Source organism: Pochonia chlamydosporia (assembly GCF_001653235.2).
Source record: "Pochonia chlamydosporia 170 chromosome Unknown PCv3seq00015, whole genome shotgun sequence".
NCBI lineage: Eukaryota > Fungi > Ascomycota > Sordariomycetes > Hypocreales > Clavicipitaceae > Pochonia > Pochonia chlamydosporia.
Window position 1 is genome coordinate 418,423 of NW_019154050.1, and position 16,539 is coordinate 434,961.

Sequence of the window (16,539 nt, forward strand, 5' to 3'; positions counted from 1 at the left end):
GGTTGGAAGAGTTGGTTGGAAGGACACCCTGCTACTGTCTCAATGTCAATATGACGTTCCTCACATGGGCCGGTTACAAGCTACATGATATTGAGAATGCCAATGGCATGGGCAAGAGAATTGCAGATGGAGCACTACGGTCGTTGCGATCCATACACCTAGAAGGTGTTGTCCACAAGAATATGCGAGGGGCCAATATGCTATTTAACCCTGAGACAAATCGTGTAATAATTATTGACTTTAAAAGATTATTGCTCGTACAGCCGCCTCAGCGTGCCCTAACTCAACTAGTACCTAACAAGCGGGTATAGATCAGTGAGCTAGCCGAGAAGAAGAAGGGCGGTGATCTAGTCTCCAGCCAGCAACAAGGTCGTGGAGATTTTGGGGAAGACATTTCGATGGCGAGGTCGGCATTCTCCGAACTCAATTGGTATGCAGTCAAATAATACAATGACGTAGGCACGCACATATGCTCTAGTTGAGCGTCATTCACGAGTGCAGGGTGTGGCGGCTTAAGGCGTTGCAAAGCCCTAAGAGCTAGCACTAATCGCTACTTAGCACCCTTGAACGTGCGTAATTTCACCAAATTGCAAATGCAACCGTAGTAGAGTTGGACTTGTCTGTAGTCGTGGGCCACTCGGCACTATGATGTTGAGTAAAGCAGCAACAGAACCTGTTGTGCCACCACACCTGCCTGATTAGGCAAATATAAGCCAATGCTGTTGCTAAGAATCGGATGGCAACCTTCGACGGTGAGGAAATAGTCCACAATTTGGCGCCCACCGTTAGGTGAGGCCACACATCCACCTGTACTTTCACGTATCCATCGTATTACCTTCTATACGTGTTAATCCCACGAGTTGACATGACTCCAGGAGGCGCAGCCACGCCAATTCAGAAACCGGAGCCATCTCGAACTTTCGTGTCGGAGAGTGGTCAAAGGACAAGGCCTGAACGAGAGCTGTTGCTGATGTATGCGAGACAATCTTGACTCTCACGATTCGGTATAAGTACATCACCTTGCACCACCTCAGCTCCAGATTTGTCCCCTAGATGGCTATTCTAGCCAACGCTGCAGAATATATCGCAAAATTTCGGACGTAATACGATGTACACAGCACCAATCCGCCTCAAGGCCGCTTTAAGCTTGGCCTTGATGGCGACATCAGTATCTTGCACTGGGTTTCCTATTGTTGAGACTACGTGTGGGACTGTTCGCGGGTATTATCCCGAGCCTGGACTTCGCGCCTTCCTAGGAATCCCATATGCCCAACCACCAGTAGGTTCACTCAGGTTCAAAGCGCCACAGCCAATCAAACAGCCAGCAAGAGACGTGATCAATGCCACCACATTTGGACTATCCTGCTACCAACAGCGTGTTGCGGTCCCTGGCGCCCCTGCTCTTACTCCGACCACTGGAGAATCCGAGGACTGTCTCACACTAAATGTATGGGCGTCCGAGAGTTCCAAGCGCCCGGGGCCTGTCTTTATATGGATGCACGGAGGCGGCTTCACGGAAGGGTCATCATCCGTTCCAAGTAATCTTGAAACAATACTATGTCGAGCGCTGCACTGTTTCTGACACGTTGGCAGTGTACGATGGACGATACTTCGCGGCGGCCAATCCCGATATTGTTACTGTGACAATCAAGTAAGTTCGAACATCTAGCATTACGACATGAGCTGACGCAATCCCAGTTTTCGAATTAATTTCTTCGGATTTGCCAATTCGCCTGCGGTGCCCGAAAAGAATGTTGGGTTCCGTGACCAGAGACTCGCAGTCGAGTGGATACGGGACAACATTGCTGCCTTTGGGGGGGATCCAAATAGAATGGTACTCGGTGGACAGTCTGCTGGGGCAATGAGCACAAGCATATATGCCTACGCCTATGCAACCGATCCCATAGTTCGGGGGCTCATTATGGAAAGCGGAGAGGCGACGGTGACAAGGCCTGATGATGGCACCCAGTGGCCCAGGCTAGCAGAGGCACTCGGCTGCCGGTCAAGCAACTCGACAGACGAGCTCGTTTGCATGCAGAAAATTGATGCGTACAAGCTGAAGAGGACTCTGAGTCCAGAGGACCTGATGCCGCTTACCTCTGCACCGGTAGCACGCGCAGCCGTTGATAATGTCACATATTTTGCACCAGCGGAGTACGTGGCGCGTGGATCAGCAGGCCACTTCGCGAATATTGTAAGTCTAGCAAAGCAATTGCCTCCGGAATACAGAAACTAATTGTTGCAGCCTGCCCTTCGGGGCTTAACGAACGACGAGGGCAACGGCCTCTCACCATTCACGCCGGCCGGGATCATGAACCAGACCTACGCTGACTTCCTAACTTATGCCTTTTTCAATTGTCCTGCGGCAGGTGAAGCTAGGTGAGGGTTACTTCGAACTCATGGATGTGTGTCCTGCTAAGTAGACCATAGTACTTGGGCGGCGCATAAGATCCCGTCTTGGAGATACCGGTACTTTGGCGAGTTTCCTTCTCTTGCACTTTACGATTGGATGAAAGCCTACCACGGAGGTAAGAGGACTCCCATATTTCTCTTATATACGCAAGCTGAGAATATACCAGCTGAGATTCCGCTGCTCCTCGGAACGATGGAGAATCTCCAGCTTCGATCCCCACACCCGTATGAATTTGCGGCCTTGGCGTATGTACAGAGAGCCATTGTTGCATTTGTCAAAGATCCGTCCCGCGGCCTAAGCGATTTTGGGTGGCCATTATACAATCCGAACAGTGAGTCAACTACATGGGCAAGCAGCATCGTTATCGCACTGACGGATACTAGCAACGAGTTTGGTTGCATTGCATTGTTCAAGAACAACTCTTCTAATGCTACGTTCGTAGACCCTGTGCCTTACGACACAGTATGTCGTCAGCTTTGAGATTCATCTGTGGATATTCGCCGTATGATCGACCGGCTACGGCCTGCTGGGAAGAAGTACCGATTCCCTCTGCCCTCGCTTCCTGTGTAGTGGCGGCAATGACTTCTATTTTATGTTCAGTATGAGTTCGTCCTGCTGCGTGGCAACGACATTCCGGGGTGACTTAGGCAAGCGCTCATCCCATGTCTACTCAATGAAGCGACAGGCCCTGTCAAACCAAAATCTTATACAATACTTTTCAATCAGAATACTTCATGCTTCATGCCTACCACAACAGGTCGAGCTGCTACAGGCCTACAGGCCTTCTACAGGCCTTCTACAGGCCTTCTACTACGATCTGTATCGGCCTGACTCTTTTGGACGAAAAAGGGAATACAGCCAATCGGAGTCGCTGCGTACACCTGGGTTGTCCTTTTTGGACTAAAAAGGTCATCTAATTTCCCCTGTCACATCTCATCACATGAAGCATTGCCCCTTTTCATTAAAAAGCGGTTTTTATACAGTTACCAAGCGCCATGATATCGTAGTGGTATTCATAGCAACCTCATTTCTCGATGGATATCGCTACTGAATATCACATCCCCTTCCATAAAGCGAGCATCGCAAGCTACAGCTTGTGTGGGAAGAAAGCGACTAAGGTGATCAATTAGTTTTTTTTTTCCCTTGGCAACAGCTACATTAATGAAGACACAATATTACCAGTGCATACTATACAGCTTTTACGCGATGACTTTGCCTTCACTTCGGCCCGATAAAGTGCAGTCAACATCAACACATCTCTTCACTCCGCCACCAACAAGCCCTTACTGCTTCTCATTTCACAACGACACTACGCCTTCGATTCTCCAAAGATATAAGAACTTTGCAGATAATGCAGATGTTCTTCTTGCGCAAGAGGCAGCTGAAGACCGCCGCCGGCAAGCCAGAACGGAACAGGCCTGGCGGGAAAGCCAGCAGCACTCGTGTGAAGAAGACAACGAGACAACCCCATGGCTTAAGCATACGAGGTGGCCAGAGACATTCAGGAATCGACCCCTTGACATCATCACCGCCTCCGCGAGGCAGCCTTCTCGAGGCCCCTATCAGGGCAGCGAAGATTACTTGCTTGGGTATTGGCGGGGACTGCCACTTTATAGTCCGGCGGCAGCAGAGGCACAACTACGGCTACTAATGCGCGCCGTCGACGACGTATTCGACCGTGCAAAGGCAACACTAGCATCCACATCCTATCGGTCGAGGTGCTGGCTCTCGAGTCATTGGAAAGACGAGTTTTGGCACCGTCCGCTCCGTATACTGCCGCCTTCGACCGAACAGAAATACAAATCGTACTGGAAGCACTTCATCTGCTATGTCTTTCGAGCCCTCGCTCACAAGCCTGTCCTGCGTCGGGAGATCTATAATGTGCCATTAGGTACAGATGATGTGATAATGATGCGGCACATCTTGGAACTGGTGTCGCAGCTATAAAAGGAGGAGGAAGAGGGAGAGGAACTGGCTGAAACCATTACGGAGTCCTCAAGCGATGAACAAGATGAGGACGATCAGGAGATGAGTGAAGATGGTAGCGAGAGCTTTCACGAGGCACATAGTGATAGTGAAGGTGAAAGTGAAGAAGATGCCGAAGAGCAAGAAGACGAAGACGACGAAGACGACGACATACAGGATGAGAATGGCGTATTAGATCATGTCTTTCATCTCCCTACTGGTACTCGCCTCAAACTTTGTGAGGCTCTCTTTCAGCTGTCCATGATGTTCTGGATTTACCAATGCCCAGCCGGAACCATGTCATCATCAACACTGATACATTTCACCGCAGGTATGGGAGTACACCGTTCTTCTCTTGCGTTTCGCGATGCATACAACTCAACACCAATGCTTGCGGCTGTGATATGGATAGGCCGGCTGATGTTCCTCGAGTATAGCCTGCCGTTGTACAACTATAACACTCTCGTGTGTACCTGGCCCTCTCGTGATGCCTATCCGTCTCAGCCAGCGCGCCTGGAGACAATCAGAGCCAAGTACATGCTACGAGGTTGTTATTCACCGCTTAGCGAACTTATCGAGCTCAAGGCAATGGGAAGGAGTATTGTCAAGCGCGAAGGAGTACCAGGTAATCTTACATGGGCTCCAGATGGTCACTCTTTCACGATCGGCAACGCCAAGGTGGTGCGGTTATCTGAATTCTGCACCACCTATCAAGCTGCTATCAGTAATGTACAAGAGCGAGTAGCGGAGATGATGCTAGGGTGGCAACCAGAAGTGGACCTGTCCCAGGTTCGGGATGATTTAACGTGTCGTTTACCAGGGTGGTGCTTTCTCGACAAGCCCGAGAATAACCTCGGGAATATATACAAAGCAATGGCACGCCGTGCATGGTCATCAACCTTTCGTGGCCAGGCGCTTGCCAGAGCCGGCCACTGGCTGCCAGGACCGTGTTTAGCATACCTAGAAGCTGGTACAAAACTAGGCACTATGGCATTTACAAGCATCCATATCACACCAACACTGCCCAACCGCGGTACAGAGGCAACGAGTATTCGGTTACGAAACACAAAGCTAACAATAAGAAACATATTTATCCGCGAGGGACAACTTCTCATAATTGTCAGCTATAATAAGTCCCGTGCGTCAAATAATCACGCCTTTTATGTTGTACGCTACCTGCGGGACGACCTTGCCTCTGCCCTATTTCTCTACATTGCCTATATACAGCCGTTTCTTGACTTTTTGGCAAATCAGCTACAGCTACCACAATATCACAGCAATGAGTTCCTCTTCCCGGATCCAAAGCACAAGAAGAAACATCTAAGTTCAATGCAGGCGACAGAAGCCCTTAGGTCGCTAACCCGACACCTACAGACGCCATGGACATTATCGTTATATCGACAAGCAGCGATCGCTATTGCTAAGAGGTACATAAGTGAGCTTATTAGAGAAAGAAACTTTTATTATCCATCCGAAGCGAGCACACCAATCCGTATGATTGCTGCAGGTGTCGGCCACCATCCTCGGATGCTACTTACGTCATATGCTATTGATAGAGCCTTGCCACCACGACTACAGCCAGAGCTTCTTGAGATGTACCGGCGATTATCGGCGCTTTGGCAAGCTTGGAATCGAGAGTATTATATGCAACACTGCGTCGAGGGATCTAGTGGCTCAAGGAATGCAAGCGCGAAGCTAGCCATGGAAGATCTAGGGCTTACAATAACATCTACAACTCAGCGTACAAGCGCTCAAAAAAGGCGTCAGTCCGAAGACCCCAGCACCGACCATGCTCAGAGACGGAAAAAAATCCTTTCGAATGGGGGGACCAAGGGTGATGTTACGGCGGCAGGAGCTATTAAAGAGGGGTTCCCTAATGGATTTATATACAATGCGGAGTATCGAATTCTTATCTGCGTTGCCTGCGAGTCCATGGTGTTTCCTGGCAAGCCATCTTTTTATACACATCTAAATCGCCATCGAATATTAGGCTCTCTGTGCAAGGCTTATATAGAGTGGTTTGGCCGCCTTCAGCTTGCGCCTCCGAAAGAGCTTTCTAGGCCAAAGAAGACAATCCCTGCCATCCCGCACCTAAAGATATACAGATCATTCCGGTGCAACATCTATCGCCACTACACAACCCGATGGGAGCTAAGCCGGGACCACATAGTTCAGCACAAACTTGGTATCTCTCCAAGGCAAGCGTGGGAAGACGGGAAAATAAGCGCTTGCTATGTACAAACATTCTCATCGGCAAAAGCGCGAATAAGATACTTTGAAGTGGAACTGCCACCACATCTTAGGAAGGAAGGCCTAAGGCAAAGAGGCATATAGTACTGGTGATGATCCGGATCGCAGTACCGGGCCGTCACAGCCGGTTCTACATACGGGAGCCCCGCCCTCGGCAGCGGAGGAAACACTCTTCGATAGACTGAAGAACGACGTACAGGAAGCGGCGCGCGATGTGGAGGACAATGGGGCGGTTGTTGAGGATTGCGGCCGCGGCCGAGCGGACCGGGAGCCGTGGCTACTCCACACGGGTTTCCCTACCCACCTTCGGGGGCTCACGAACACGGAGATCTGGTCGTCATTTAAGTTGCCGAAACATAGAGATACTCTGTTCCAGAGCAAGCAAGACAAAGACAATGCCAACCGTCGCGAGAATAGCAATAACAATAACAACAATGAGGCAGGAGAGGAGGACGAGGAGGACGAGGAGGATGATGATGATGATGATGATGATCTTAGACGCATACTGGCCGCAGCCGACGCCCTTTTTAGAAGTGCCTATGCCCTAGTGTCGGATCGGTCACCAAATCGCAAAGTAACGCAGCAGCGTGCACAAACCCTCAGCGACTTCGCATGGGGCGCGGGCAAAAAGGGCAGGGATACGGCATTTCGAAGGTTCAAGAACCCTTCTTCCCTGGCAGAGTACTTCAGGACGATGAAGCAGCTCCTGACGTACTACTACAGGGTGGTGTATTGCGACAACGGGCATTTCAGTCGGCCTCAAGAGATTAGCGGGCTAGGCGTGGCTGGTGAAGAAAAGCGTTCATATGGAGATGAGACCGAGGCAGTAACAGTGCCGCAAGATGCTATCATCCCAACAGATGAACAGCAGCAGGCGATGGAAGAGATGTTTAGCGCGTTGAGGGAAGAGGACGACCAGCGGAGGAGACGGCCGGGCCAGGCCTACCAGGACACGACCGAGCAACGGGACGAGGATGGGGAGTTAAAACAACAAGGTGATGTTGTTAAGACGTGCGACTCTTATTTGAACTCGAGATTAGCATGTGCAATTCGCAGGTTTTATATTGGGCTGATCTTCCACGAGGTAGGGAGTGAGCCCTTCCGGTCGCCAGTACTTAGCTTCTGCGCCATGCTCAGCCGCGCGAAGCTTAAAGACAAGAGTTACTACGAAAGGCGGAGGCGGAAGAAGAGTGAGAACAGGGGCAAGAGTCGGGACCAGGGCAAGAGCTGGCGCAACGTTATGACCGAAGAGGGGCATGGGGATATCGTGCCGAAGCGGGAGGAGGAGAGGTTCGGTGCTTGGGTTAAGCCCGGAAGCTACACCAGCAACTTGTCTAAGCTTGTGTGGGGTGCGCAGCTCATGATATTTGAGAGCACATGCTTCTACAAAAGGCATCAGGCTGAGGAAATCCCCGACACGCTAGAAAGGATTTGCAGGAAGTTCATGCACCAGAGGCAGGAAACGGCGTTTGGCCACATCCTACAATGGCGGCTGTACCTCGGAACCGTGGCCCAGGGAGCCATCTCTAGCGACCAGGCGCGCTGGTCACTAGATGGCCAGGAGATTGAGTTCAGAGGCACGAAACTTCACATAAAGCATGTGCCGCAGCTCGTGGTATCGGAGTACGGACGGGCTCGTACTCTTCTGCACGACAAGCTGCTGTTTGGCGCGCGGGACATCCCGCTGGTTAAGGCCTGCATGCTTCACGACGATCTAGATGCAGAGGACTACGGAGGTTCATGGGTAACGGACGAAAGAAATGCTGAGTACCTTCGCGGGACGCATGACGCCTTGCTCCGGCAGATCGAGCAGAGGGCAGACTTACGACGGGCATTTGTGCGCGATAACGGAGATAGTACGGGATGTAAAGCCCTATGTCGGCAAGCAATGGCTGTTTATGAGTATGAGGTGCAAGAATTCCTCAAATCAATGGTCACTCTATTACATGTTCCGCCAGCACCGCCGGTAAGAGCACCGGAGCTGCTGAGCATAACATGCGTAAACGGGGGTGGGCGGCGCCGCAGTATGCTTATCTGGGAGAAGATGCTCATGTTGCACTTGCGCTACCACAAGAGCCAGGAGCAGACGGGAAAAGAGACAGACAACATCCGTTTTGTGCCGTCCTATATCGCGGACCTGCTAGTCACGTTCCTAGCGGTTGTGCAGCCGCTGCGGCAGACATTTCTTCGACAGATCCGCCCCCGAGCCCTCCTATCGCCGTACCTGTGGTCAACGCTGAATGGCGATGTCTGGCGCGATGATCTTGTTTCAAAGTACCTTAGCCAAGCATGCATGCGTGCCCAGGTGCCCGAATTCAAGGTCTCGTGGTGGCGACAAGCAGCCGCCTCCATCACGAAGCAGAAATTCACGCCTAAAGAGCGGGCAAACTTCAACATGGAGGATATCGAAGCGCCAGAGATGGTTGACGAGGAGGAGCTGTTGGTGGACCTAGCTGTGGCCAGCAACCATGCGTTCAAGACCTTCAACCAAATGTATGCAGGGTCGACCACACTCGTCATGAATACGCCGCTACATCGCGCCTACCGAGCATCACAGAGCTGGCGCACGCTCTTCCAGATCGACCATCAGCTGTCAGCGGAGGAGGCAGCCCTTGATGGAGGAAAGCGCCGACGGCTGGCCGGGCAGTCGGACGAGGCAGATATGCTGCAGCTGTGCAAGCGCACCAAGCTGCGTACGAGGCCGCTAGGAAGGGCCAAAGACCTAGAGGCGGTCGCACGCAGACTCTACAATGATCCCACGTTGTGCTTTAGACAGCCTGGACAACGCGACGCTATGTTGGCGGCCATGGGACCTCGTGCCGAGGAGCAGGTTATTGTTGTGCTTGGCACGGGTTCGGGGAAGACGTTAATCGTCATGGTCGCCGCAGCGTTAGAGGGAGCCGGCACGACGATTATAGTGCTTCCTGCCGTTGCCCTGAGGTGCGACATGCTTGATCGGTTGAGGAGAGTCGGTATTAAAACCCTCGTTTGGGAGCCAGGACAGTTGAAAGCAGCACCGCTTGTGGTCGTGTCAGCTGAGGCAGCATGTACAGAGACCTTTGTGGGCTACGCCCATCGCCTTGAGTCTCGACAGCGACTGGACCGGATTGTGATCGACGAGTGCCACCTCACTATAACTGCAACTTTCCGCAGGAGTATGAGGCAACTTAGTTCGTACGTGCGGCGGGTTAGGACCCAGACGGTATGGCTCACCGCAACGCTGCCGCCGGACTTTGAAGCAAGTTTCATACAGCACAACCGCCTATTGCAACCTCGTATAGTCCGGGAATCAACAAACCGGCCGAACATCCAGTATTCTATACAGCGCATCAAGGGCCCGGGGGGGTTGTGTGCGCATGCGGTCCAGCTTGCACGCATGCTAGCGGGCATGGTCCTGGAGGGTGTAGACGTTGATGGCAGCGTGTTGGCTGGTGGCAGGAAAGCCAGGATCATCGTGTATTGCCAAACACTGGATCTTATGGAGGAGATAGCGAGCGAGTTAGGATGCCCGATGTACACAGGCGACGATGAGAGCATGAGTGAGGAGGATAGAGAGGCCGCTCTTGAAGCGTGGATGAGCCCAGAGGGCCCGCCGGTCATCGTAGCAACATCCGCGCTGGGCGTTGGGCTTAACTACCTCTACGTGCGCTGGGTGGTTCATGCCGGAGCGCCACGTCGTATTACGGACTTCTCGCAGGAATCGGGTCGGGCCGGCCGAGATCAAGAGAAAGCTAGGTCTATTCTTCTATTGAGCGCGGCGTGGCAGCCGCGAGCCGCTGGCCAGGAGCCCAAGACCGCAGACGAGGAGGCAATGCAGCTGTACTTAACCCAGAAACACTGCTCGCGCGCAGTCCTCAGTCAGTTCTTAGACCAGAGATCTGATTGGAGGTGGTGCATGGAAGGTGAAGACGAACTATGTGAGGTCTGTCCCAAGGCTCACACCGAACAGCGGCCGCCTAGCCTAGAGCTCCGCCTGCCAGTCCCGGACACAGCTGTTAAGGATGAACAGGACGGCGCATCTGAGGGAGAAGGTGGAGATGATACAACAGCCAGGGAACCTAAAGAGATGGTGTACACCGGCCCTGGCGAGGTGCTCCGTCAGGCAATGCTCGAGGACGAAGTCGTAAGACGGTTAGAGACGGATTCGGAGATAATGCGCCAATGCTGCCTGATCTGCCGAGTGCAAGGAGGCAGACCGTTTGATCACAGCGCAGCAACATGCGGCAGGCGTTGGCCATGGATTAACGCAAAGTCTAAGACTCTACAGTCGTGCAAGAGAAGGGGTAAGCCTTGGATGGCAAAATTCTCAGCATGTTTCATGTGCTATCTGCCCCAGACGATATGCCCTAGGGCTGACTCCGAAGCTAAGGAAGCGAACAATGATGAGAAGAGCATGATGGCGTGCAAGTACCGTGACATGGTTATGCCGCTGTGCTATGCAGCTTTTTTCCAAATGTGGTCACGGGCGCTAATAAAGAGCAAGTTTCCACGAACCTTTCGCAACATCGACGATTACATGTTATGGCTTGGGACATCAGCTACTCTTGGCGGTAATCCATGTGTGCAGGCCGTTTGTGTTGCAGCAGCCCTTCTGGCCGAGCTAAGATAGATCCAAGGAGGGTGTATGTAGATAATAATAATTATCGCAACAATTATGTTAACTTGTTTCTACTTTTCCTCATGGCAACTAAAGAGAGTTCTTGCTTAAAGAATTCCTCGCTCTACCCTACATGTCTATATACACGTCTATTTCTAGGAGGGACCCTAAGCATTTATAATATCTGTTCCGCACCACCCACGAATAAATCGGATTCGCGAATATGCTGCCCCATTCGCGAATGGGACATCCCACCCACGAATATCCGCCTTCGCCACTGGGATGCCCCAGTCGCGAATAGTTGATCCACTTGTGCAAGTCGGCGACGAAATAATGTACTCTTGATTTTTCTAAGTCACCGAGTTCCCCATAGTATCAGTTCTAGCCCGTTTCCTGCGCGGCCGTTCCACCAAGGCAGTTTCAGTCCGTGCAGCTAAGCCGGATAAACTTCCACAGTCGTGATCATCTCTATGACAGTGTACGCTGCACTTCTTGCCTTCTTTATAACACCTGCACCTCTTTGTGTTGCACAATCCCTTGCATTGGCATGAAATTCCCACCCTTGCGCTTGTAGAAGCTTCCCTGGCTGCCAGCCCAAGTGAAACTTCCTTCGTGGATTCAGGAATAAAAATATCCGACCAGAGAGCTTTATCAACAGCTCCTAATCCCTTAGTGGGAACTAGACGTTGGATTATCCCTGAATGGGTTAGAACTTTGTACCTATGAGGGTAGGGTTCATCCAGTATACGCCCAAATATGCGTCTGTTATCTGTTGAGGTCCTATCCTCTCTGGGAACCTTTAAAGAGACTGTATCCCCTACTTCAAAGTGTTGGATATCTTGCCTCTTTGAATATTTCTGCATCATTCGAGTTCTTGCTTTCTGGGTGGCTATCTGGGCCTTCTCAATTATTGGATCTCCCAATTGAACATTACCCCCTGGCTCGCTTCTAGGTTCACTCGTCGGATGGTTCGTACGTTTGATTCCTCGATTGCGGGCATCACTGTCAAACCATTCTTCCATCGGAGAGCTTTGAGTTGGCGGAGTAATTCGTACATTGATTTCTGAGCCACTAATATCAGAGCCACAGCGCGTTATGCGGGAACTGTCTGAATAATTTCCATTGTCAACTCTTGAGCCACTGGTTTGGGCTGGTGGACTTGTGCAGAGGGCGTAAATTGGGGCTTGGGTAGGGTCTTCTTGCATAACTCCAACGTTAGGATCTTTGCGTGCGTGGCTATTTAGCCAGTCGGTATATGATGAACGCTCTCGAAATAGCAATTCCGCAGGCGCACATCCAATTGTAGAGTGGACTTGAGTGTTTATAGCCAATGTAACCTCGAGTATTCCGTCAGCCCATTCAGTTGATCCGTTGTCCATTTTCCAAGCCCTCAATTTCGTTTCAACCACTCCATTAGCCTGTTCGACTAAGCCCTGCGTTTGTGGAGACCTAGGAGCTCCATTTACGATCTGGATTCCATATTTTCTTAACAGAATCAGAAGAGCCCCCTTGAATTCCTTCCCGTTGTCTGCCTGCATGATCTTGGGAGGTAAGAATGCCGCAACAAATTGAGCGAACGCAGCTGCAATCGGCTCGGCGTGCTTGCTTTTTAATGGATGTAACTGGGTGTACTTCGAAAAGTGATCTTTGATATGTAGAATCCACTTGAACTGGCCAGAGGGTTCGTGGCGCATATCGACCAAGTCAATTTGGACTCTTTCCCAGGCTCTGCCGGTGATGATTGGAACCAATGGCGCCTTTGTTCCAGCTGGCCTGTTTAAAGCACAGTTCTTGCATCGTTTAAGTATAAACCCAATATCTTCGCGCTTAATCCCGTAGTACTTTTGTTGAACTGCAGCCCAAGTCTTCGTTTGGCCAGCATGAAGAAGTTGTAGGTGTTCATTGGCAATAAGATCAAATGCCTCACTCTCCGGAACAACATATCGTGGCTCTGGAAACCTGGAATCAGCCCTTCGATAGAGCTTGTAGTTAATGAGTTGGAATTCGGTATGTGCACGGTGTCTGAGCCGGGATTCGGTCTGGTTCTCTGGCTTTAGATCAGGACGGTCGAGAAATATGTGCAATTGGCGCCACTTAGAGTATTCTATTCGCTCTCGATTGACGTATCCAGGGCTCCGGATGTAAGACTGAAATGCCATTCGTACATCATTAGGAAAAGGATTGATAGAAGCAACCACAGCACTGGCGGAAACAGTAGCCATATTGAGAGTGTAGAGTTGACGGTGAAGAGTGGAAAAATTACATTCTTGTTGTGGGACATCATTATGTGCAGTTGATGAGAATGATATAAGCAGCTCTGATACAGCGCCTGCAGCTACCAAAAGCAATTATCAAGGGATCAAACATCGCAATGTATCAGAAGTGTTACAAAGTAACAAAAAGGAAGCTGCGGGCAGTTTACTTCTGAGTATGAAAAGACCATTTAATCCGTCTAGGTAACCCAGTTGAGAACCAAGCTCAGCGCCAATTGCACCCATGGCTAGCTACACTATGACACTCGCATAACTACAAGGTTGGACGGAAGATTCCCCATGATCCGGGTAACGAGAAACTCTTGGTTTTCTATCTAAAAGATCGAGTGGCTGGGATTTTATACAATTGAAGAGGTTCCGTACAGTGACGAAGGTCCTCCTTGATGTGGTTTTATGAATGGGTGACTTGGACGAAGTGGATCAACTATTCGCGACTGGGGCATCCCAGTGGCGAAGGCGGATATTCGTGGGTGGGATGTCCCATTCGCGAATGGGGCAGCATATTCGCGAATCCGATTTATTCGTGGGTGGTGCGGAACATATATGACTACTGGGTGCTATTGCTGGAAAGGACAAAGTCGGCACAGAGTGCTCCATCAACGAACACAGGCTGGACTACCGTGTTCGCCGAGTTAAACCAGCACATTGCAAGCTCGGACGCACTTAGGTCACGACTTGGTTCTATTCAACTGGCGAGGCTAATGCATTCCCTTAAGGACAGGATCAAAACTGACCGACAAACTGGCCGTATTTTCCCAGGAAAGAAGAGAACCGACAGTGTCGCAGTTGATATGTTTGTTCGTGCTTGCGGTGAAGCATCATGCAGAGCTTCTCGAGACCAGGCTATTGGGCTACTCAGAATGTGCCGGCGATGGGACGACTTGGCAGGCGAATTGCCGTTGCTTATCCTGCTGCACTCAGAGAAGGCTGCAAAGATAGTGTACGTACGCACCCAAGGTCCCATACAAACTGCTAACCCATTGCAAGGAGAGACATAAGAATACCAAACGAAGCACTGCAGTCACTTGCGGTCGATGCTCTTTCACACTATCCTCCAGAGGTGATGGGTGCCGCGGGTTACTTGGCGGGGATTGGGGGCTGGGAGCCTGACGTGGATGGGGGGAAGCGACGAAAGCATTTAGAGAAGCTGAGGGATATCCTCAATTGATGAACTAGGTATTTGGCGGTTTTAGGACTATCGAGATAATGGTGTCAAGTTCAAGTCGCTCATTCATATGGAAAGTCAATATTACGGACAACCTCTGTCGGTAAACGGAAAGAATTTATAGGAAACCAACCGTCCACTCGTTTAGATAGTAAGAGTCTCTCGTTGCCCGATCCACCTCAATGTTATTCTTCCGAAGGGATGAGGCAACCAGTCAAATTACAGGGCCGTGGCCTGAACCCCAGAAACACCACATATCACGATCCACGCGCGGTTGATTGCTGGATCCAGTATTTCTATCACCTCAATTACGGTCTTTCTCGTCAGACCAAGTCGAAAGAGGTGTTCTCCTTTTATGCATATGGTGGTAATTTCCAATTGGCCACTTCCAGCGAATCACGGCACCAGCAGCTAGTTGCTAATTGATCGACACTACCCCTAGTGTAGTGGGCTATTCACATCACCTCCGTCGCTCCCTCCCTGCCATTGATTGTACGGCTGCGAGTTGAAGCACGAAATCACGACAGCGGATCGCAAGGCTACAAGCCACATGGATGGTCCCGTATTGGGAATTCGAACAAAGGAGACGCATGGCCATCCCGTACATCCCCATTCATGCGAGATTAAATATGGATCCCTAGAGCGCGCGATTTATGCAGATATATTTATAACCACAGAACGATATACTTCAGCATCGTGGCAGTCTCGTTTTAGTGGTGGGTAATATACCTGTCAAACATCCGCAGCACAGCAACCCAATGGTTAACCGTGATGGACTCTAAAGTCCGCCGCAGTCTATATCAGCATTGACAATAATTTTATGTTGCGGGGCAGTGTTACGCGAAATACTGTATATTCTATGATGGGATATTCGGAAATCAATACATAGTGATACGAGGCATACCTTACCGCGGTTGCAAATGGCCGGCTGTACATATAGCTACGATTTTCCATTTTTATATCTCTGAACTCACTAGACTTCCCTCAGCCATTGACTCTTTTTCTTCATCTCTGGTAAAAACCTTTTGCACAAGCTTTTAGCTCAACATGAAAGTTACCGCCATTGTCACCGTTGTCATTGCTTCTGCAGTTTCAACTACTGCCACCCCTGTGGCTGGGGCTCAGCAATCACGCCGGACCACCATTAACGCCGACGTCACCCTGTGTGTGAAGCCTAATCTCAAAGGTTGCGGTGTCGGCTCTATTCCAATTAACACCTGCTGTGAGTCTGATCCAAAAATGGAACCACGGCAACAAAGAAGCACTTGACTGATACTATTGCCGACGACTGATACTAGACCGAGTGCATGAATGTGAATGTAGTAGCGTTCAGTCACTGATGACTGGTGGGCACCATTGCGACTTCTACTCGTATGTTCTCGATCCGAATTCTTGGCAGACCAGTTTGGCGCACATCACTAATTCTTCCATGCAGGGAGCCGCAGTGCCAGGGAAGCAAGTATAGTAAAAATGGTCGTCAGGAGAGCTTATCGAAAGGTTTGGTTATTAAATCTATTCGCTGCCTCTAATGAGTTACAAATTATCCTCTTCGAATGTCTGTTCGTAGAATCGCGATAAAATAGCCCCTACGGCTTCTGGTTGGCGGCCAATAGACAATCGCTTTGTTTGCATAGGCTGTACGGCCGAGCATGATGCCGGTTAGATAAACATCTAATATAGTAGCTTTGTTTAACTATCGAAGTTTGATATAATTTTATCTGATTGATCTCTTTCTCAGCCTACAAATTACTTTTTCCACCGTACGCCTTTCTGCCATCACCGGGGATCTACTGATTGGTAACAGGGTCGTATCTCTACAAGTGTGGCGAATATTGTGTCCATCAACTGCCCAGGCGCATCTTTCTTCAAATACGGC

The 16,539-nt window shown here is 50.4% G+C and overlaps 2 protein-coding genes across 2 annotated transcripts; one reads left to right on the forward strand and one right to left on the reverse strand.

Annotated features, from left to right (window-relative positions):
* Positions 1-3,619: 3,619 nt before the first annotated feature.
* Positions 3,620-11,237, forward strand: VFPPC_11419 (DEAD/DEAH box helicase domain-containing protein; the record flags this gene model as incomplete). The annotated part of the gene is made up of 3 exons (XM_022428757.1): positions 3,620-4,304; positions 4,374-6,582; positions 6,713-11,237. 3 exons carry the CDS (start codon positions 3,620-3,622, stop codon positions 11,235-11,237), a joined length of 7,419 nt encoding a protein of 2,472 aa, XP_022283908.1.
* Positions 11,238-11,575: 338 nt separating this feature from the next.
* VFPPC_17082 (integrase core domain-containing protein) lies at positions 11,576-12,919 on the reverse strand (the record flags this gene model as incomplete). The annotated part of the gene is made up of 1 exon (XM_018294831.2): positions 11,576-12,919. The coding sequence occupies one exon, from the start codon at positions 12,917-12,919 to the stop codon at positions 11,576-11,578; it is 1,344 nt and encodes a 447-aa protein (XP_018136084.2).
* Between the last annotated feature and the right edge of the window lie 3,620 nt (positions 12,920-16,539).